At 40.3% G+C, this 24739-nt stretch overlaps 1 protein-coding gene across 5 annotated transcripts in view; it reads left to right on the forward strand.

Annotated features, from left to right (window-relative positions):
- LOC124555769 (cAMP-regulated phosphoprotein 21) overlaps positions 1 to 24739 on the forward strand; it is a 989726-nt gene that overhangs the window by 654897 nt on the left and 310090 nt on the right. For all 5 annotated transcript variants that reach the window (XM_047129817.1, XM_047129815.1, XM_047129818.1 and 2 more), the window contains one exon: positions 6052 to 6307. In XM_047129817.1, the coding sequence (XP_046985773.1) occupies positions 6052 to 6307 (256 nt within the window). The remainder of the gene's footprint in view (positions 1 to 6051; positions 6308 to 24739) is intronic.

A 24739-nucleotide genomic window follows, 5' to 3' on the forward strand; every position in this document is an offset into this window, starting at 1 on the left:
CCTCAACCACTTCAGAAGTTGCAATCCAGGCACTAGCAAAAATCTTTTCTGTGGAAGGTCTGCCAATCACTCTGGTCTCGGACAATGGACTGCAGTTTATTTTGCAGACCTTCCAGGATTTTTGTAGGCGCTTCGGTATTCGGCACGTTTGCTCTCCCCCCTTCCATCCACAATCGAATGGGGAAGCCGAGTGCATGGTGCGCACATTTAAGACGCAGATGAAAAAGTATGTGCACGAATTTCCTGCGGAGGAAGCAGTGACGTTTTTCTTGACGGCATACCGGACCACACCAATGGGAGAACGCAGCCCCACAGAGCTCCTCCATGGGCGTCAACCTTGGACTCTGCTGCACCTCCTCCGGCCTGGTCCTCACCAGTCTTCACAAAACTGAGTGCCTGGCTTTCCACTGGGTACGTGAGTCTGGGCCCGTGGGTTTGGTCGCAATCCACGTTGGATACCGGCGGTGGTCCTGCGCCGACATGGCCGCCGGCTCTATACCTTGCAGGCGGGGGACCGGGTGGTACGTCGTCACCAAAATCAGCTACGTCCACGTTCGGGCAGCCACCCTCCGACCTCTCGGACATCGGCTTCCCCATTGCCGGCACCTGTGTTGGTTTCACAGGGGACGTTACCTCCTCTCCTCGCTGTGACTCTGCCGCACTGCGATGGTTCTCAGCCTTGGCAGCCTCTAGTAGCTCCAGCACCGGCATCACCATCGTTCGAGATGCCACAGCGAGAGCCGGCCCCCCTAGCAGGCCCGGTTTCTCAGGAGGCTGGTTCACCGGGGGTCGTCCCTTCCCCTTCGTCCCCGCCACTGGGTCTTGACCCTCCCGAGGTGGAACAGGATCCGGCGTTCGACAGCTTGTCGCCCGTTCTGTCCCGGGCTCCAGTTGTGGGACGACGGGGGCCTCTTCGTGTGGGTCACTTCCAGCCGTATTCGAAGGTTCTGGCTCGAGGGTTGGCAGATCCCCTTGACTCCAGCCATCCAATGGAGGTGGAGGTCATCGCTCTGGCACGACACTCCACCTTCCAACGCAGTGGATTACAGTGGCTGCACCCCCCAAAGGAGGAGGAGTGCTGTAGTCACCAGAAAGATCGCGGGAGGCGCACATTGGCACGGCGCGTCACGGACGGTAGTTGCTGCAAGCAGAGTCCCGTCCACCAGAGGGCACGCGAGAATTCGGACGCGACCTCTGCCGGCATAGTGACAACAACAACAACAAGAACAACTCCGGCAGCATGGGCCGGCCCCAATCAGTGGACATCGGGCAGGTCTAGCAGACAGTTCCCAGTCTACACTAGGTGAAGTGCGACGGAAACGTGAATCGTGTTACTACAGTAGTCTTTTGTTGAGTACTTTTTTTTACTATTCTGAGAGAATTGTTTTCTAGTGCCATCCCTCTAGATGAATTTGGGGATGCCCTGTCTCCTTTCCCTTTGTTTGGGATCTTTATTCTTTCTGTTTCAAAGACAGGGAAAATTCCTACCTGAAGGCACTTGTTCAGGCCCTTCCATAGTTTCTCCCTGCTGTCAAGGGAGTCTTTAAGACACTCCTTGTATATATTGTCTGGACCTGGTACTTTCTTGTTTCTTCCTTCTTTAATTGCATTTATTGTAGACAGTGCTACATCCTTATTTGACACTCAACACTTTCCTTAATGTTGAGCTCTGGTCTGTTGTTGTAATTGTTATGTTCTATTACTTCTGTTTTGGAGAAGTTGTTATGAAGTTAGAAATTTAACTAACAGATAAATACGCTGAATGGTTATACAGGTAGCCATGTGCTTACACATTAGGAGGTATCATGAGGATCAAATAACTTTATCTGAGTTATTTCTTATTTGTTTTAATTGATACTGGTAGACCAGCTGATTCTGAGATGAGCAAACAGAATTTCTCTGTCTCAAACTTGTTCACAACAACAGTTTTAGAATAATTAACTCAGAAAGTAGACCATCATTGAAGATATTACTTCATTAATTAAGGGAAGGTAAACTACCTGCATACAGCCTAAAAGTCATGGCAAATGATGTGTAACATAAAATAAAGCACACATTAAAATGAAATGTCCTTGAAAGTAATCAGGTCATCATGAACAACTCTGAACACTGTTCCTGACAATATCTGCAGCACGTCAGAGTCTGTTTTCGTGGTTTAATCACAACAACCAACAACAAAAGTAAGTTGTAGAAATTACCAACATGTTTCATGTATTCTCTCAGCTGACAAACAGGGTCATTTTCTTTTGTGAACATTTACAGTAACCTAGAAAACAAACTATAAACAACATTATCATAGCAATAATTGACAGTATATGTAATAAATAGTTGCACTGAGATGAATAACATTAACACAGTGCAAAATAACACTAACACAAATAGTTTTATTTTATGTCTAAAGTTTTCACAGCATGTAAAGATCAATACCTTAGAGAAATCCTTGCTAGTTGCAGATCAAAACTCTACAGAAATATCAGCTGTATTGAAGTAGACAGTAACATCAACATGTGCTGTTAAAGTATGTATTTTTTTTAAATATGGTGACCACAATTCCAATTTATATGTATTTGTATCTATCATTTATTTAGTACTAGCTAAGTACCTGGCCTTGCCAGGGCATGCATTTATTCCAGTCTTCTATCATTTTGTATCTTCCTCCCCCTCTCTGTCCACCTCCTCCATCCCCCTCACCCTGCCCATCTCCTCCTTCCCCCTCTCTCTGTCCATTGCCTCCTTCCCCCTCTCTCTTTATCTCCTCTTTCCCCCTGTCTGTCTGTCAGTCTGTCCATCTCCTTCTACCCCATTCTCTCTCCAGGTTATCATTCTGACCCCAATAGGAGTTTTCTGGTTCTTATACTCACAGCATTTCTTTTCAGATAGTAAGTAATATGATTACCAAGTTACACTGAAATCAATCCAGGAGTTTAGGAATCACATATCACTTTTTACCTGTGGCTTTACCCTCATACACATATCAAATAATTCAACATATTTCCCATGTATCTCTAGCAAATTTTGCCCCGCAGTATCATTTTCACACAGCTCAATGTTTATGATGTCATATCTCCTGAACTATGCATCATACAGTGATATAATTTTGCAAGTACGCCCATGGTATATGTGGATACTGTCTAGAAAACATGTTGTGAATAGAATTAACAGTAAGGAATTAATAAACTAAAACATCATGCATGATGCAGGAGTTTTCCTGCATGAACAGCAAAACTATAGTAAGCAATGAAGTTTTTTCCTTTCATGATTTTGAGGGAGGCATCAGCAAGAACAATCTCATAACGTTTTGAAATTATGTATAAAGTTGGTTGCAAGTCACTATGTGCTCTCATTCTCAAACACTGAATGAATATATTCTGCCTATTTTTGCATGGTGAGCTATTCTTTTTCTCCCCCAGCCTCACTCCTTTGACAGGTAGGTGGTCCTTACCTCCACAGTGGTTCTTTAAAGATATGTATCAAGTTTGGTTGAAAATGATCCAGTGGTTTAGGAGATGTAGTACATACAAGGTCTGTTAGAAAATTATCTGCTCTTTGGCAGGGGAAAAAAACTGGTTTACCTGGAGCATTGGACACCTAGTCACCTGCAAAGTAGTTCCCTTGCAGCTCCACACGCTTCTCCCACTGGTGCTGCCATTGGTGGAAGCGTGCCGAGAAAGCCTCTTTAGGAATGGAGTTTAGCTCAGCTGTCATTGCTGCCATAATGTCCTTTCTTGTTTGAAGTCATATTCGTCTCAGTAGCCTCTTGAGTTTGGGGAACAGCCAGAAGTTTCAGGGGGCCAAATCAGGAGAGTAAGGAACCTGCTGAAGCACAGAAATCTTGTTTCTCGCCAAAAATGTCTTAATCAAGTGTGATGAATGTGCTGGAGCATTGTCATTATGGAGGTGCCAATTTCCTGTTGACCACAAGTCCAGTCTCTTGCAATCCACAGCTACATGTAGACAATGGAGGGCATCCCTGGAGTACTCTTTGACCCTGTGGTGCGTACTCATGGTACACTGCAGGAATCAAACAAAGCAGTCAGCATCACTTTGACATTGCTGCAAAGTTTGTGGGCCTTCTTTGATCTTTCATTGTGATGACTGGGATTTGGTTTCCAAGTGCTGATGCCCACATCTTCTACAATTTCTCTGAGATTCACAATATGGTCCCACTTTACCACAGTGTTTGCTTTGGCAATGACCTGGTCATTTTGGTGTACTGATGGCTGACTGGAGTGTGGCTTGCTCTCGTATGATGTGCAGCTGTCTTTAAACTGGTTGTATCACTCCTTAATCTTTGTGATGCTCATAGCATCATCAGCAAAAGCCATCTGAATCATCTGAATGGTTTCTACATGGCTGTCACTCACTTTCCGGCAGACTTTGATGCAGCAGCACTGCTCCAGTCATTCTGCGATTTCCCTTGCAATGAAAAACTGACGTGAGCACCGCACACTGCCTCACTCAACTGCTACATGGCTGCAACTGACACTATCGACAGGCGGGAAAAAATTTCTGCATGCACACAAAGGTTCAAAGTTGGCTCATGTAAGTGCACTACATTCAAATCCATCACATGTTCACACAAAAAAAGGTGGAATACTTTTCTAGCAGACCGTGCATATGTGTGTGTGTGTGTGTGTGTGTGTGTGTGTGTGTGTGTGTGTGTGTGTGTGTGTGTGTGTGTGTGTGTTATGAATGCTAACTTTATGTTGCTATGATGAAAGATTGCAGCATAATCTAATTGTGATACATCAATAATCAACGCACGGTGAGCATTTTGCCAGTGTGTCCCTCCAAGTGTGGGTCAATGTGCAGAAAACATTTGTCACTTTTTTTAACCTCAGGTGATTATATCCAGTTTGGGCATAACACATCATCATGAGTCAATAAATTAGTCCTGAAATCATGTGGTCAAAATTAATATCATGGTATAATCTAACAAACCTCAGCTGTGTAGCAATTTCCTGAAAGCTGATATTGCTTGTCCTTATTTTATCAGGCAGCACAATCTAATCTGTGGAAGGTATCATGGAAAGTGCCATGTCAAATTCTTTTGTAGTTATGGAGGTTCATGAAAAGTAAACCTTTGCTGTGGAACCAAATGAAATTGATTGAGGTATCATGGAACGTGCCAAATCAATTTGCTTTAAAGTTATGGGGGTTCATGTAAAATAAACCTTCCCTGTGGAATCAAATAAAATTGATTGAGGTTTAATAGATGGTGGGCTGATTATGTCCACAAAGTATTACATCCAGCCAATCCCCTGTAGTCTCGTTGAACACAGTGAAATTCAGAAGATCTGGATATGATGCTTATGTGTTTGGTACTAGCAAGAGCTGCATCTTGTTTGGTGTTACCATTATAACAACTGTAACTGCTTCTGATACAACAGTTTCTGCTCTTGACAGTGCTGTCCTTGAACTTACAAGAAATTAAGCATAGCTGTGTTTATGGTTCATTATTTTAAGTACTAACTCCATTTAAGACACATCACATTACACACACAAATACACTGTACTTGAAAGCGGCCAGTCCATTGTGACCAACTCCAAATACATTTCCTGATCTCTGTCCTGGAAAGTCCAAGGCCAATATCATAATTGTCAATTGTATGTACTATGATAAGCCTAAATCTTTCCAAAAAATAACAACTCAGATCCATTATAAGGAGTCTATATGATAGCAACTGATCTAGAACCTCTGCAGTACATTTATATAACTACTTATGAGTCATTTGGGTCAAAGTGTTACCTCTCTCTAGATTAACAACAACCAAATGCACGGCCTATCAAAATCACCTAACAGTGATGACTGGCAAGTTTGATGCACTGCTAATATCTGTTATAATTCCACTGTTGATATTGGCTCAAAAAATTCAAATTACAGGTCAGTGACAGTGAACTATTCAGTTCAATGAGGCATGTGAAACACAATGCCACCTTGGTAGTTCCACTCATTTGGTTCAGTGTTGATCAGAAAGAAATACTCTAGTTTAAGTTTCTGGGTAAAATATATCATACCACAAATTGTGTTTTTAAACAATTTCTTTTCAGGCGCACACATCATAAATTTCCACCCATGTCATCCTATCAGAGAATGCTTGTACACAGAGTTGCTGCTTATTTTGGAATGGAACATAATGTAGACCCTACAGGATGCAGTGTAATTGTCAATAAAACCAAAAGTACCAGAGTTCCTGAGATGAAATTCCGAGAACATTTACGTGAGGACTTACTTTTCCCTGAGGAACCAAGAAGGTCAATCCTAAAGAGGGATTCCAACTCATTTGAAGATTGTAACAGCATGAAGGTAAGTACCACTCTTACAGTTGTTACTAGTACAGTTTAACATGTAGGTTCACAGTTTCATATGGTTGCTTTCTGCATTCACCTTAAACTTGATTTCCTTAGAGGTTTTTAACTGCAATTCATGCTCATATGCTACAATACAGCTGCAGTTCTTGGGTATTAGTGTGAAGTCTCGACATCTATTACATTAGCCAAGGGTTATAACCTTTTCAACAAATGCTCATTAAAGTTTCTTAAAATTATATTAATTTATTTTTTCTTCAAGTCCATGTTTTAATACTGTAAAACTTGGCATGTTCACAAAAAATTGTACCAGTTAGTATGAAAACACACTGATAGCATGTTTGAATCTTTATAACAAAGCATGCCAATTTTATCTTTAATTTTACCATGCTTTATATCTCTGAATTTTAACCAGAGCAGTGAGTAGTAGTTCTTCACTTTCCACATTTCTGCAGTATTTACTATAAATTCAAAGAAAGATTGCTACTTCCTTGAATATAACAAAAACTTCGTATGTTACTATTCATCATTATTTGTCACTGATAACATTTCACTACTCTAATGCATTAAGGTAGGTAGATGTAACATGAGGAAAATTTAAAATATGACAGACTCAAAACTTCTCCTGGATTGTGGTAGACCAGTAAGTTAAGAAGGTGTAGTATTTTCCAAGTTTATCTTACTGCTGTAACTAACTTTGATTTGTTGTAGTTGAACTTACGCAAACTCTTTATATGTTGGTTCACGCTCATCAGTTTCATGCACTGTATAGTCACAGAGCTTTGAATGCTTAATAGATTTTCTGCTGACAAGAAAATCAAAAATAATTGATACAATTCTAGGTGGCTGCTCTTCCTTAGCAGCAGGTTTTTTGGATGTTTTTGAGAATGTAAAATATACAGGCTACAATGTCATGAACTTTCAGCCAAGTCTAAACATGTTATATCCATTTTTGTTTTGGCCTTTGGCTTAAATATATAGTGTCACTCACATGTTTTACTAAGGTTCTGTATTCCTCATTCTATCAATGTATACTGGGTGGTTATAGTTAAACTGACAGAGTATTGCGTACTGCAGTGTGGGCCATATACATTGCAAATGCTGAAACATCACAGGTATGTTCATCAATTGGTGCACTCGTGGAATATATTGAAAAAATAATTGTCCCACATTTCCCCACCAGGTGATGCACTCATGGAATATACTGAAAAAAAATAATAATTGTTCCACTTTTTGCTATTAGGTGAGAACATGTTACTGTAAGCAGTCAGAATGTGGTTCAGATGCAGGAAAAGAGGAGTAACAATCACACACATGATAACAGTAGTACAACATGTATTCACATGCTCACCTGACTCAGCAACATGAAGCATCTGTAACACAGCATGATCAATATTTGCTTGCAGCATATCCAGTGTAATGTCATTGTATGCTGTCCTTGAAATCAGGAAGAGTCCAGATACAACTCTGATAGACACAATCTTTCAGATATCACCACAACCAGAAGTCACTTGGATTTACATCAGGAGATCTGGAAGGTCACATATCTTGAAGTTGTCTAGAGACGATAGGTCAGTACCGAAGGTTTCTTGAAGCAAATATTTCACCTGACAAGCGACATGTAGTGTCACCTCATCTTGGATGCAAATAGTAGTGTGGACACAGTTTCATTCTTGCAAAGCTGGAATTATGTTGGACAAGGAGGTCTTCATAATGTGCACATGTTTCTGTACACGTAACAAGCCTTGAGGTGTCATCTCCCCAAAGAAAAATTGACCAGGAATGAAGGAGCTTCTAAGGACACACCACACAGTCACATAAGCTGAGTGCAGTGGATGTTCCTGCACAACATGGGATAGAGTAGACCCCCATATGAGACAGTTCTGTACATTCTCATCACTGTGCAGAGTAAGATGCGCCTTGTCCATCCATACAAGGAAACAAAGGCATTGTAGTCTATCTTGTGGCTTCATTTGGTGCGCAGTCTGAATATTGTAAGGATACAAGTGTAAACTGCACTGCAAAATCTTTTTAATTGTTGATCAGGGGAGAGACAATTCCTGTGACACAGTTCAAACATAAGTTGCAGAATTTGGGGGATGTACTGCACATTCAACTATAGCTATAGCAACTTCATCAACAACTGATGGGAATTGACCACCTCTCTCTCTCTGGTGCACCACTTTATTCACCTGTTTTTCAAATTTCTTGATCATATTCTTTAGCCCATTTATTTACATCGGCCTCTTCGCAGCTGTTTCTGTGAGTGATATTATCACAATGCAGAGCTGCTGTTGCTGTTGTTCTGATAAAACAACATTACCAGCAGTGCACAGTCTTCCATCTAATAGCCATTGCATTTTGTATGGAAAACTTCAAACCTTCTTAACCCTTTTGCACCAACAGTCACTTCACAAAAGTAATCAATATGCATTACCAAGCAACAATGAGCATACTGACATCAAAACAGGAAACATTTCACATTCTGTCAGCTTACAGCACCATATTTTCACCTGGTGGCAGAAAGTGGAATGATTTTTTTTCCCTGCATACTCCATGAGCACACTGATTAATGAACATTCATGTGATGTTTGAGGGTCCTGCAATGTATACAGCTCACACTGCAGCACTTGGAACACCATCAGTTTAATTATAAGCACCTGGTACAAAATTCGAAAAAGATGCATGCTTTTCATACTCGAGACAAGTTAGCCATGTCATGAAATGTATTGTGCTGTAAACTTTAATCTGAAGATCATCTATTCTTTTTAGTTCATCAAGAGACATAACTTGATGTATCCTACATTTGGGCTAAGCTGCTGGCTATTTAGATCTCAGCAACCATCTTCATGAGCTATGAATAGTATAATATAATACAATAAATAGTGAAGAAGTTAGTTAAAATAATTAAGTCACATTGTAGATATTGGGTAATATCTGATCAAATAGCAAGAATGGTTTTACAATGAATAAATTGTGGAGAATACATCAGTCTTAAAGCATTAAAAATCCAACTATCAACTCAAGTTGTAGAACAAAACTAAATACTAATCTATAAACAGCTCTACTTATTAACCACTGGCAGAAATTTTAAGCATAAATATATTAAATAGAATTAAGACCCAACCCTACAGTTTAAAAATGAAAAAAAAATGTAGATTTAAATGTGAGAAGTTACTTTATAATCAATATTTTGTTGGAAACCATTACTCAGATTGCAGTAACAGGATCGACCAAATAAAATTAAATGGAATACCAGGCAAAACATGCCATCTTTTGAAAAGGAGACTAGTGATGTAAGTGAATGATTATGTAAGTGCTGCATAATTTACTGAAGTAGAAAAAACTAATCATGAAGGTCTAAAAGGTTCCTAGTGGTAGACAATATTTGTGGATTTAAAAAAAAATACCTTTTCAGCTTTTTGGATTATCATCACTAATACAGTAAACCTCATTTAGGCCACAATTCCATCCTAATTGCTAGAGACACTGTGTAATGAATTTTCTCCCATATTTTCACCCAGACCAGGCTGAGCAACTAACCACATCACTTTAAAGCCATCAGCTGTCCCCCTTTTCTTTTGTGCTCAGTTTATTCCATCCACATTAAAATAGGCAGTTAAAGCTGACATGGACTGATTATAGCAGCAGGGCATTCTTAGACAAATCCCTTCCAGTCTATGGGAAACACCCCCAGTGATCATATAAAAATAAAATGTGAAACTGAATCTTTCCACTGACTTCAAAGTAACAGTTGATTCACAAGCAGTTATTGACATTTATTTCACTCCACACACCAAAGAAGCTTTCTGCCATCCAGTTCATCTCAGAGATTGATCTCACAGATTCATACCTGCAGATACTCTTAGGAGAAGTCTCAGATGGTAGCTGTGGTTGAAACAGCATTCACTCTCCACCAGTTTCGGTACTTGCATGTCAGCATCTGCAGTGCACTACTGCTGCTCCATGACATTTAGAAAAATTGATGAGAGACATACTGTCATACATAACCTACTTGGACATCACAGGAGCTAATCAACAGGAATACATGCCAAATCTACACATCTTGTTCAAAAAAGTGTAGGCAGCTGTGCAGAGCTGCAACTTAAGCAAAAGCAAATTCTTCCTGATAGAACTGAAATGTTGGGTCACATACTGAACAAAAATGGCATCCATCCTTTGGAAGATCTTTTAAAAACCACCAACAGTCTGAGAACATCCAAGAATGTAACACAGTTACAATTTTTCATGGGCAAAACAAAGCATTATGTTAAATTTAATCCACATGCAATTACCAGTGCCTAGCCCCTACATCAACTATAGAAGAAGAGTGCACAATTCAGATGGAGACTGGTCTGTGACAATCAACAAAAAACTGAAGGAATATCTCCAACCTGCCTTATACCCACCACCATATCAACCTGGCTGAGCACTGATCTCGGCAGTCAATGCATTATCATATTGCATAGGGCAAGTACTGTCTAAAAATAATACTGAAGGTGTTCTGCAGGCAAACTAATATGCTTAAAAATGCTAACACATACAAAGAGGCATTATTCCTGGATATAATGAGAGGCTTAGCCACCTTGTACAGCATTACTGAATTCCACAACTGTCTCTATGGAGCACCCTTCCACCTAATCACTAATCATAAGCCTTTTCTGGCAACATTCAGGCCACACAAAAGGCTATCAGATTGAACAGCACAGTGCCTGCAATTATGGCCCTCAGTAGCTATGACTATTAAGTTCTCTATAAGTCCACAGCTAAACACAATAATGCTGACACATTGCTCCACCTATCCAACAAAGCTTTTGATACTAGGGCAGTGGTCTGCTTCCAAATCAACTTTTCAGTCCATGGTGCTGTGTGACACTTTCCCAAAACAAACACCAAGCGAGCCTATGACACAAGACAAGGTTCAGTGCTTCAGCACATCCTGAACTGGTTTCATCCAGACTGGCTTCCAAAGTAATCAGCCCCTACAACATCCCCACTGCAGACAACCTTTCACTTGAATGATTTCCTTTTTGTTGTTGATGAAGTTATACTACTGCCTGCAGATTGCAACATATTCCATGTAATGATTTTACACTCATGGAGGTGTCAAATGTTGCTTGTTCTACATCAGGGCTACTAGGGAATGACACACATGAAGAACATACTCACATATGTATAAGCTGCAGATCAACAGTGCCATCAAGCATCTGGCATATGAATATAAGAGGTATGCTGAACATAAAGTACCTTCACCACAAAACTTTGCACCATGACCCACAAGATAGGATGCACACGGACTTCACTATGGCTTTCCTAAATTTGATGTGGCTCTTAGTGGTGGATACATTGTTGAATTACCTTTACATGGTTAATATGACTCCCACCATCACAGAGGCAACACTCTGTGGACGGACAAAAATATTAGCACTGTAATAATGGACAGTGGCCTCCGATTTACATCTGAAGCATATGCAGAATCTGACGTATCTGAGATCACAGTAGCATCATTTCACATAGCATCTAATGGAGACATAGGAAGAATAGTTCACACATAAAAACAACAAATATCAAATGCCATGGGAGATATGTCAATGTAGGCAGCAGTAACCTTATTGCTTAACAGTTACAGGACAATACCAGTCAATGGTCACATCATTGCTGAAGTAGTCCATATCAGACGACTGTACACCCTCCTGCACCTGCTCTCACCATTCATGGGTGACAACAAGGATACACTCCACATCTCTGATCTACTGTATGGAAACACATTCAAATGTTACCACAGGGACTCTGGAGACAATCACTGAGCATCAGGGATGTCACACATGTATGGCAGGGAGAAGGTGCACCGTCACAACCAGTTGTAGACTCATGAAGCAATTCAGCAGTCACCACATCCCCAAGACTTACACACCTCAGGAGGCACCTCCTTCTCCTCCTCCAGTCAGTGACACCAGGCATCAACACAACTTGCCATAGGGAGTGTGGAGTCTCCAAGGGTGTAGGACAAACACAGAAAGAGGGTAGACATAACAAAAATCAGTATTACAGTTGTAAATTGTTGTAGTTGTTTAGGGAAAGAACCAGAGCTTGAAGCACTAGTAGAAAGCACATAAGGTTTAATCCTTATAGTTACCACAAGCTGGCTAAAGCTGCAGATAAGTTCAGCCAAAATTCTTACAAAGGACCTAATGGTGTTCAAAAAGGATAGGTTGCATACAGTTGATGGTGGCATGTTTGTTTTTAGAAGTAGTTTATCTTGTAGTGAAAGTGAAGTAGATAGTACTGTAAATTAGTGTGGGCAGAGATTATACTTAGCAACCAGAATAAATTAATAATTGGTTCCTTTTAATGATGCTCCAACTAAGATGACACAGTTGGTGAACAAGTCAAAGAAAACTTGAGTCCCATATCAAACAGGTACCTCAGTCATACAAATATGTTTGCATCATCAGAAGTTGTACTAAATGCTTTTTCTGAAAATTATTTTGAGCAATTAGTTCAGGAGTCCATTCAAATTGTAATGGTTGTGAAAACATACTTGACCACAAGATCATGACTATAAGGTCATTGCAGCAAGACTGGCCACTGCAATATCCAAATCCACTAACAACAGAGACAAAATGTATCTGCTTAAAAAAAAGCAGATATTGTAAATGCCTTTCTAAGAGACTGTCTCCACTCCTTGCAATCTCACTAGTAAGCGTAGATCAGATGTGGTTAAAATTTAATGAAATAGTGTCAATGGGAGTTGATGGATATGTCAGAACACTATTGCAGAAACTACAAAAAAAGCATGCTAAATTTATAAAAACACAAAATCTCCTAGACTGGTGATATTTTACTGAAACTCATAACTTAGAGATGCATTTAATAGTTTCCACAACAAAACTCTGTCTTGAAACTTGACAGTAATTTCAAAGAGATTCCAGTCATATGTGAAGTACACTAGCGGCTAGATACAATCAGTACCTAAACTGTGTGTATTAGATAGTTATTGTACCACTGAAGTGAAGCTATTAAAGTCTTCTGAAATTACTTCACCAAAGAAGTTGAAGTAAATATTCCAGAATTAAAATCAAAAACAACTACCAATATGAGTGACTTAGAAGTAGATATCCTTGGTGTAGTGACACAGCTTAAACCACTTAACAAAGTCAAGTCTTCCAGCCCAGATATTATACCAGTTAGGTTCCCATCAGAGTATGCTGATACAGTAGTCTCGTGCTTAGCAATCACATACAACCCAGTCATTCAACAAAAGATCTGTACTGAAAGAGTGTAAATTTGCACAGGTCATGCCAATACTCATGAAAGGAAAGAGGAGTAATCTGATTAACTACCAACACATATCACTGACATCAATTCTGGATTCTGGAACATATGCTGCATTGTGTTACAACTAGGAATAAAACAATAAATATACCCTTGTACTATGGTTATTGACACAACACTGACACAAATAAATCTGTAACCAAGCACCAAGTTGTTGCTGAACACTTTATGGAAAATTATGTAAACTGATAGTGCTTATTCCAAAGTCCAGGAAGTGCAAGTGGAATGTTAAATTCCAGCAGAAATCACAAGTCCATTGACATACTAAGCCTAGTGAACATTGAATTCAAAGTTCCAGTAAAGCATTCGGATTCTAAGTCCAGAGTGTAGCTGAATCAACATCAAACAGCAGGTCCACAACAGTGTAGTGCTTCTGAGCTGTGGAGTAGAAACATAGAATGATGAAAACTGGCTTGTAGACATCAGTAGCTGCGTTAAATAAGACTCCATATTTAATAGAGCTGGTGGCTGGGGTCACTGTATATTCTGGGTGGTCAATCCCTGAGTGTTATGGATGCCCAAACACTGTGTTTTGAAGTGTGTACATGTGAAAAAAGCCCGCAATTATAGCAGCAGTCTGCACATGGAGAAGTGCGTCCAACAATGCATTTCTTGGCCATGCGTAATAGAGCACACCACTGCTCAGTGTGGAGATGTAGTAGTGATGGATACCAGTCCCCTTCCCCCTTGATGAAGCAGGGAGAATCTTCTGCAAATGGACACACATCCATGGGGTCCTCCTCTGAGTCCTCAGCGGCATCGGTGACTTGGAACACAGCAGCATATGGACGAAAACCTCTTGGCTGCAGGTGAAGTTTGTATGGTGGGGGTATCAGCAGCAGATCCAGTGGAGCAGGAGGAGCCAGCGGCAGGTCTTCATCTTCATCTGGAATTACTCGTGGCTGGTGACCAGGCAACATCTCATAGTCTTGAAAGGGCAGCCTCTGGGGCTGGTTGACATCTGGGGTAAGTCACTCTTGTTGGGGTGTGGTGTTGGTCAGCTGGCTGTGCTCAAAAAACATTTATAATTCTGATGTTACTCTGGCTGGGTGGCTTGGGGTAAGATGGGAACTATGGGACTGGTAATGGTGATGCAGAGAGAGGAACAAAATAACTTGTTGGGCAACTAATTGTGGATGAAGTTGATTGGCATGTCACAGAACCACCCGGTCTGGAAGCTGCACTCTCAAGACCTACTGGCCCCAGGACTGGACGATTGTTCCTGGAATCCAGGCTGGTTGCCAGTCAAATCCTTTCATCCACACCAAGATTCCCAGGTGGAACTTGGAAGCAGACAGAGGTGGCGCTGGTCATGGCATTGGCATGAGCAGGCTGAAGAGGGTCTGGTACTGCTGTCCATGAAGAAATTCTGCAGGACTTTTATCTCCAATGGGTGTGTAACTGCTCAAAAAAAAGTTTGTGATGCATCAGTGGAGTGTTCCTAGACGTATTTATTCACCTGAGTTTCGAATGTGTGGACCTTCCTCCCATCTTCTCCATTCAATTGTTGATGGAAGGGGGGTCATAGGAATGTAGCAAATGCTATGCTGGGCATAGAAACTATGAAGCTCCTTACTACAGAATTGCGGACCATTGTCAGTTATGAGATCTTCTGGCAGACCTTCAATTGCAAAACAGTTTTCTACATGTGTGATGGTACTGGTGGTTGATGTGGTATTGCATTGGGTGGTGTACGGAGATCAGGTGTAAGCACCAACCACTATCAAGAACAAGGAGTTAAGCACTGACCTCGCAAAATCAATGTGTACCCACTCCCAAGGGCAAGCAAATGGTGGCCAAGGAGCAAATGAATGTTGTGGGACTGCCTGCTGGCTTTGGCAGGATGGACATGTTTGGGTGAGTTGTTCAATCTCATGGTTCATGCCTGGCCAGTAAGTGAACCTGCAAGCCAGGCATTTAGTTCGGGAGACTGAGTGGCCTTGGTGCAATAGTTGCAGAATTTGCCAACATTATGAATAAGGAATGACTACTCGTGGATCTCCCTCATTAGAAATGAATAGAATTACTCCATCGATCAACATGAGCTGATGGCAGGCATTAAAGAACTGACAGAATGCCATGGAATCCTTGGGAGGTTGTCGTTTGGGCCATCCATGAAATATGTGACTCCAGACTTGTTGGAATACCTCATCACTACCAGTTGCATCTGCGAGCCATGAGCTCATAATGGGAAAAGAATCTATGGTGGCTTCTGCTTCTTCATTGATGTGAAAACACATAATTTCTTCTTTGTCGGATTCTGGACTGGGTCACCATGGAAGGCGGGACAGGGCATCAGTGTTGGCATGCTCATTCATGTTGCAGAAGTGTATCTCATACTGGTAGTGTGCCAAAAATAAAGCCTAGCACTGGTGGTGGGGAGCAGTCCTATCTGGAATCATCACTGCTGGATTGAATAAGGAGATCAGTAATTTATCGTCTGTGATGACATTAAACTTTGTGCCGTAAACAAAAATGTGGAATTTCTTTAATGCACAGATGATAGCCAGTGCTCCTTTTTCTATTTGGGAGTACCTGCATTGGGTATCAGTCAATGTTTTCAATGCATAGGCCACAGGGTGCTCAGAGCCATCTGCCTCCATGTGCCAAAACCACTCTGATACCTGTATCAGATGTGTCCATTGCAAGACCTATCTGCTTTCTTGGATCAAAATGTGCGAAGCACGGGGCTGTCAAAAACTAGTATTTTAGCCTGTGGGAGGTGCACTCACCAGCTGCTGTCCACTGGAAAGGCACCCCTTTTTTGCATAACTGGTAAAAGTGAGTATTTTCTGTTGCTGTTGCGGCTAAGAACTTTCAGTAAAACAATATCTTCCCCAGAAAGGAACAGAATTGCTTAAGTGTTGTTGATCTGGGAAGTTTGATTATGGATTCAACATGTTTATCCAGAAGATGAATGTCCAAGCTGCAAATGATGTGGCTGAAGTACTCAATCTCAGGCTGGAAGAAACAGTATTTTTCTTTCTGCATTTTAGGCCAGTCTCCTCTAAGACACTGAATAAAGATCTCAGATTGTGAAGGTGTTCCTCCATGATTCTCCCTGTTACAATGATGTCATCTAAATAGTTAATGCATCCATCCACTTTGAGTACTAATTGTTCCAAAAACCATTGAAAAATGACAAGTCACTTGCTATACCAAACATTGGGCAGTTAAAATGATAAAGCCTGTGCATCATGTTAAATGTAAGAAACATTGAGATTCTGCATCAAGGGGAAGTTGGAGGTATGCACCCACTAGGTCTATTTTAGAGAAGAAGTTTCCACTTTTCAATTTTGACAGTAATTCTTCTGGCTTTGGAATAGAATATGTCTCAGTCTCTGATTAGGCGTTGACAATTACTTTAAAATTGGCACACAGGTAGATCTTTCCTGATGGCTTTCATGCTATGACTAATAGTGTAGCCTATTTATTAGAAGGAATAGGTTCTAGAACTCCAATTTCAGTTAAACGAACCAATTCTTCCTTTACTTGGTCTTTGAGAGCTAACGGAATGGTGTGGGCTTGAAAGTACCGAGACCATGGACTACATTTCAGCGCAATGTGTGCCTCAAAATCCTTTCCTGTGCCAAGTTCTGGGGTAAACAGGTCCCCATAATCTAGGCAAAGTGTCTGTAGGTCTGAGTATGAAACATCTTGAGATACCAAATGCACAGAGTTGTCTACTGAAAATCCAAATTTCTGAAAAGAGCCAAGTCCAAACAAGTTCTCAGCTGAATCATTGTTAATGACTAATTAAGTAATGTGACGGGTGATATTATGGTATGTTGTTGGCAGTTCAACTTGACCACATAGTGGGATAGTATTTTTATTTTATGCCATTAGATGTCTCTTTGTTTCTTGTAAGGAAGGAGCTCCAAGTTTCAGATAGATACTGTGATTCAGAATGCACATGGCTGTGCCAGTGTCTATTTGTCATTGAACTGGTTTCTCTGCAATTTGCACATCTACAAGAAGCTTATTGGAGGTCTCTTGATGGTCTACAGTGGCTACCAGATTAACATCAATGTATCGCAGAGGAGGAAGGCACTTATGACATACAGAAGCTAAAAAGCCATTGGCAGGATAATTTTGGCTGTAGGCCCATCTGTCAGGACAGTCTCCACATTGATGTTTTTTAAAGCAATCTGGACATTATGGCAATTGGTATCAAAGACCAGTTTGATTGGCTTGAGTGGGGTGGAGCACATTGTTGGTTAATGGTACAGCATCCTGCCTGTACAGTTGCTATGTCCAAATCACCACTAGTGTGACCGTTGGCTGCTGGCTCAGATGTGTTTACATTAACACTGCTACGTCGATCCACGACTCCAGTCACTTGCCTGCTACTCAGGACACTTTGAAGCTTTGTGCATAGTCCAAAACTTTGTCTAATAATGGGTCTTCAAGTTGAAGTGCCTCACACTGGAAATTCCTGTCTGGAGTACCCCAGATGATCATGTCCATGATCAGTTTTTCTCCATATGGCTCCTTATGTTTAGGGCTAACAAAATGACCTTTTCGCTCTAAACCTTGTAGCTCTGCACCCCATTCTCTGTGAATCTGATTTAGCTGTTTGTTGCATTGGTAAAATGCTGCCTGGGAGGCAATAATATTGGTATGCCATTGGTAATATTTTGGCCATTGCAAAAACAAAGATTTCATGAGGCTGGCATCAATTACATTGAATGCATGGAAATGCTCCAGTAATCTAGTTCATAGGCTTCCCAACCTTCTAAAGTCTCATCAAAGTAAGGAAAAACTGGCACTTTCTGTGTTGCTTGTGTCTGCAGTAAGGTTTGAAGAAGTGGTTGGAGGGTGTTCAGTAGCAGATCCTGGTTTTCGTCCTGCTGATGAATAAGTTGCATGAGTAGAGCTTCCAATGTAGATGTTTGCTAGTTTGTTGCCATTTTATCATGTTATAACTAGGAATAACACAATACAAAGCTGTGGAGCAGAAACATAGAAAACTGGCTTGTAGATGTCAGTAGTTGCATTAGATAAGACTCCATAGTTAACAGAGCTGGCGGCTGGGGCCACTGTATATTCTGGAAGGCCAATTGCTGAGCGTTATGGGTGGCCAGTCACTGAGTTTTAAAGCATGTGCACGTGTGAAGATGGCCTGCGATGTTAGCAGCAGGCCACGCACCAAGAAATGTGGCCAACGATACATTTCTCAGCCACGCATAATGAAGCGCACCACTGCTCAGTGCTGAAATATAGTAGTGGTGGATACTACACATTCGAACATCATGAATTGCCTCAAAGAAATCAATCTATTGATACATAGTCAATACAGATTGAGAAAATATTGTTCTTGTGAAACACAACCAACTCTTTATTCACATGATGTAATGAGTTCCATCAACAGGGGATCTCAAATTGATTCCAGATTTCAAGATTTCCAGAAGGCTTTTGACACACAAGACTTCTATCAAATTGCGTGCCTTCACACACTTCAAGTGTGTGAGTAGATTAATGATTTCCTGTCAGAAAGGTCACAATTTGTAGTAGTCAATGAAAAATCATGGAGTAAAACAGAATGATATCTGACTTTTCCCAAGGAAGTGTTATAGGCCCTGCTGTTCCCAGTCTATATATGTGATTTAGGAGACAATCTAAGCAGCCCTCTTAAACTGATTGTCAAGGATATTATCATTTACTGTCTAGTTAAATCATCGCAAGATCAAAATCAAATGCTAAATGACTTGACACTATATCCATATGGTGCAAAAAGTGGCAACTGTCTCTGAATAAGGATAAGTGTGAGGTAATCCACATGAGTGTGAAAAGATGACTTTAAACTTTGTTTACACAATAAATCACACAGAACTAATGGCTGTCAGTTCAGTTAAATACCCAGGAACTGCAATTATGAATAACTTAAACTGGAACATTCCATATATAATGTTGTGGAGAAATCAAACCAAAGACTGTGCTTTGTTTCCAGATGACAGTCACCAAGAATCTCTTTGATGTCATTATCAATGACCATCTTATCTAGTGGCCGTCAATTCAGTATTCCTTTTCTGAAATGTTGAATTCTTATCACTGTTAGCCAAAGAAGACTATGTTGTGTGATATAAAAGTCCAGCTGACAAGCACATGTATTGTAGGAATGCCTGTCAATGACAGATCAGAGCCCTTCAAATTTTAGTAAAATGTATTTACTCTGACAGGACTCATTGCACACATCTCAAGGAGTCATAAATGTTGAAGATCAGAGCTCATGACTGACAAAGCTATTACAACCAATACACATAGAAAAGATTGCTCAATATGGATGCTTGTCTTTAAAGACATCATTATCCAACTATCATCAATGAGATGAGTTCCAGTCAACAGTTAAAATGCTCAGTTAAATTGTGAAGCTTTTGTCAACTGCAAAAAGCTACTCAGGTTCAGAAAGGAAAGCTACACACCAGTGACAATCATATCATTGTAGCTGGACAAAATGGAATTTGGCTTATCAGTTTTCATGAGCAGCCACAACTCATCCCTAAAGGTATGTGCATGGGAGTTGCCATACTAGTAAAGGAACGGCAGCTTAATGCCCCTGACAAAGAATCATGATCCGCTGTCTCTACAGACAATGCTGGGTTGGACCAACTATCGAACTCCCAATATGATCTCGCTTGACTGAGGAACAACTCTGGTGAGTGATATTGTGGTCAGTTTCTGGACACTTTCAAATCTGAAGTCCAGGGGAAAAAAAAAACAGGTTGAACACACTATGGTAATACGCCATATCAACAATGAGTATCATCCACCAATAAACAGGTGGTCATGTAGAGTGTTTCCAATTGAAAAATGCTTAATATGGGAGGATGTGGAGAAGGTACTGCAAGATGACATCATTGAAATTTCATAGAATCATTGGGCACCTCTGTTGGTCCTTGTGAAGGAGAAGGACAGCACATGGCATTTTTGCATCTACTATCAATGACTGAACAAAATCACAAAGAAATGTATTTGACCATTACCACACATTGATGATACACTAGACTGCTTGAAAGGAATAAAGTATTTTCCAACTTTGGAGATGCAAACAGACTACTGGTAAAATGAGGTTGATGAGGCTGACAAGGAAAAGGCTGTCTTCATAAAACATGATAGCTTCCATGACCTCAAAGCTACACTATTTGGACTGTGTAATGTTCAGCTAATTTAGAACTGTTCTGGACAACCTGCTTTGACAACTTAATGGACAAAGTTTCTTTCTTATCTGGATGACATTTTGGTTTTTTAAGGCATTTGAAGAACATTTGATAACAGTGTTGAAATGTGTTCAGAATGGAGTCCTATACCTGAAATCAAAAAGGTGCCTCTTCATTGCCCAAGAAACAATAATCTTAGGCCTTCTAGTTAATGGCAATGGACTCTGTTCTGATCCAGAGAAAGTTAGGGCAGCCACATATTTTCTGACTACACATCACATTTATGATGTGAGAAGCTCTCTTAGATTGTACTTGTACTACCAGTGTTTCATAAAGAATTTGTGTTCCAAGCCACGTCCTTTGAAAGAGCTACTGCAGTGAGATGCCAAATTTTCCTCCAACAGTATGAGAAAAAGATCCTTCCTCATCCTTAACAAAGTTCTAGTATCTTCTCCAGTCCTAGCATTGTCTGATGAGAGTGCTTAGACAGAACTTTGCACTGATGCTGGGAGTTAGGGTCATGTACAGTTCTAGTGCAAATTCAGGAAGCTGATGAGAAGGTGATAGCTTATGCCTCCAGAATACTCTCCAAGCACGAGATGTACTACTCCACAACTGAGAAAGAGTGCCTTGCAGTTGTCTGGGCCATCAGCAAATTTTGTCATATTCATTTGGCTAATCATTTAGCATTATTATGGACCACTATTCTCTGAGCTGGCTGACTAGCCCTAAAGCTCCATCAGGTCAACAGGTATGATGGACACCAAACCTTCAAGGAGTACGACATCAATGCAGTATACAAAAATTGATGCAAATACAAGGACACTCCCTATCTTTCAAGGAAACGTTTGGTGGCATACAGCAGCATGGGGAAAATCTCGGTCATTGTTGCACTATATGACATCGATGCTGAACAGATGGAAGATCCAGCATTGCTGAAAACATAGAAGCCTTAATGAAGGAAGAACTGATCAAAGAAAAATTCCAGTTAGTAAATGTGAATTGTATGAGAGGAATTATGATCCAGTGGGGCCAGAAATAATTGCTTGTTATCCCAGGTCATCTATGGCTAGCTATCCTGGAACATTTGAATGACACTCCGAAATTTGGTCACTTGGGATTTGTGAAGATTCTAGACAGAATTGGATGCAGGTCTGTGCTTTATACAATATGTGAATCACTGTAAGGAATACCAATGGTGGGAGAACATGCTGTAATTACCTCCTGGGCATCTCATACCAATCCCACCTGGAGCAGCACCATTCCACCAAATTGGAATTGACCTCTAGGGGAGGTTCCTGTAGTCGATAAATGTGTATCAATGGAGATTAGTTTACTCTGACTACCTCACCTGCTACACTGGAAACAAAGCTGTGCTCTAGACATTGGGAAGTTTCCTTGTAGAACATATAATTTTGAAACACAGAGCACCATGTATGGTCATGTAATTGTTTTCCAGTTGAGACTAGTATCCGAGGTCATTTCATGTAGCGACATTACCCACAGGATGACACTGCCTACCATCTGCAGACAAATAGCTGTACAGAATGCTTTAATAAGACATTGATATATATTCACTCGGTGGACTTTGATATTGAACAGAGAGATTTGAATGTAATACTACTCAATATGAAATTTGCATGCAACACGCTAAAGCAGAACATTAAGGCTTCCCATCTTTCTTTATGATCTACACTTGCAAGGCCAAAAAGGAAATTGATACACTGTTCCCATCTCAACCATATGACATTCAGGATGACTACATGAAACATCTTGTCACCAGCACCAAAGAAGCAAGGCAGCTGGCTCAGATACAGGACCTGGTCACTCAGGAGAAAGATGAAGAACGATATAAAATGAAGCACTGGTCAGTGAGATACAGCCCAAGAATCCTTGCATGAATTTTATGCCTGTGAAGAAAATGGGACTATCAAAATGTTACTAATGCAATTCTTTGGACCACACCATATCTGTTGTTGCTTGTCAGATGTTACATATGAAGCCACAGATTATGACTTTCACTCAGGAGACAAGAGCACAGAAACATTGTTCATGTCCTCCACATGAAAACCTACTACAGTCCAGATCAATGATGGGATGTTCCAGGAAACTGAAGACCCACTTTACAATTTCATAATTTCATGGGGAAGCTACTTTTGGTGCTCATTGCATTGAAGAGAATGTAAAGCCATGACCAGAACACATAGATTCACTGGTAACACCAGAGGACATTGACAAGATCTACATCCTGGGTGCTGTAGTCAGCTGCAACAAGAACTTCTGAAACAGCAAGTTGCTGCTTGTCCAAAAGAGGGAGCAATGCTGCAAGCTGTGGTGCATGCAGTCGCACACAGTGGTTAGCTTTGCTGGCCAGCGTGTTACTGGTCACCAGCTGAAACCGTGCTATCAGAAATTATTTGTTTTTATTGTGTATCATTTCTGGAAGACTCTTATAATATCTTATGTTTGTAATGATTGTATATTCTGAAATATTCAATGTTTGTACAAATAGCTGTCATCTCTGTGCTGGAGTTCAGTTCTGTTCTGACTGTATGTAGGTGTCAGTAATAAATGTGCTTTCAGTGCTACATGTTGTGCTTCCCTGACAACCCTACATTCAGATGTCAACTTGACAGTGGTTTCAGTGTGACAATATGTAAACTCAATTATTGTCTGTGGAATTCTTTTCAAGGGCACAAAATATGAACAATTTTTAGACTACAGAAAAGCATCATAAGAATAATGACCAAAAATAGTAATTATGTTCATTGCAAAGATCTGTTCAAAATACTGAGGAGCTACACTATGTGAGTACATTTACCAGTTAATTATTATATATACAGAAAATAACCTTGATGTGTACTGCACAGACAGCTCAGTCCATGACCATGCCACAAGATCATGACTGAACTTAAATTTATTGAGGAAGTAAGAACATAAAACTCGAAACAGCATTCTGTAACCACAAATAAGATTGTGCAATAAAGAGCTTGAAATGATTAAACTGATTACTAAAATTATCCTACTTAAAAAGTAATTGTTAAGCAATAAATTCTGTACAGTGAAGGATTACTTAGATAATGCAGAGTAAGGATTTGGTAAAAAATGCAACACGAGATAATACGAATAATAATAATAATAGCAATAAAACAAACCAAACATTGTTGCCATTGTCATGACATCAGCTGATAGTGCTTTTATCATTACATTACGAATAATATGTGTATAATCAGTGAAGTGCGTGCATTTATCACCATTGAAAAATGAATAGTATAACACTCACTTTTTACATTATTAAATAACCTCTTTACAAAACATTACTGTACACTAGGACACTAGGGATTAACCAAATGAGTTTGTACTTTTTTAAGCAGAATGGTATTGTATTCAGGAGGATAAAAGCCCCCAATCTTCAACCAACTATTCCATGGTTTTCCTAAATTAATCCAGGCAAATATATGGACAATTTTCATTGACTCCATGGGCAGCTTCTTGTCCCACCTTTGTCAAACTAGAGCTGCCAGTACACAAATGCCTGCATAAATTAGGGGTCTTTGTTTGTTCTTGAAATGTAATACCAGTACTATCACATGTCCAATATCCATGTAAAAGTTTTCTGTGAATGAATAAAACTGCTACTACTACTACTACTACTACTACTACTACTACTGGAAACTGTAGAGTGAGAGAAAAGATTGACTGCAGTAAGTTGGTTTTGATGGGTAGGGGTTGCAGTCATTATATAGAGATAATCAGGCATTCACAGGATAGAATAGCATGGAGAGATGCACCAAATTAATCTTTAGACTGAAAACTACAACAACAACATGAAACAACTTCTGGCAAATTTCGGTTTCGATCTAGACTGAAAAATATCACTTTTCCAATTGTGCAATTCAGGCCCATAACCTGTTGGGGTGTTGTGAATTTGTGGCCAT

Source organism: Schistocerca americana, chromosome X (genome assembly GCF_021461395.2).
Source record: "Schistocerca americana isolate TAMUIC-IGC-003095 chromosome X, iqSchAmer2.1, whole genome shotgun sequence".
Classification (NCBI taxonomy): Eukaryota; Metazoa; Arthropoda; class Insecta; order Orthoptera; family Acrididae; genus Schistocerca; species Schistocerca americana.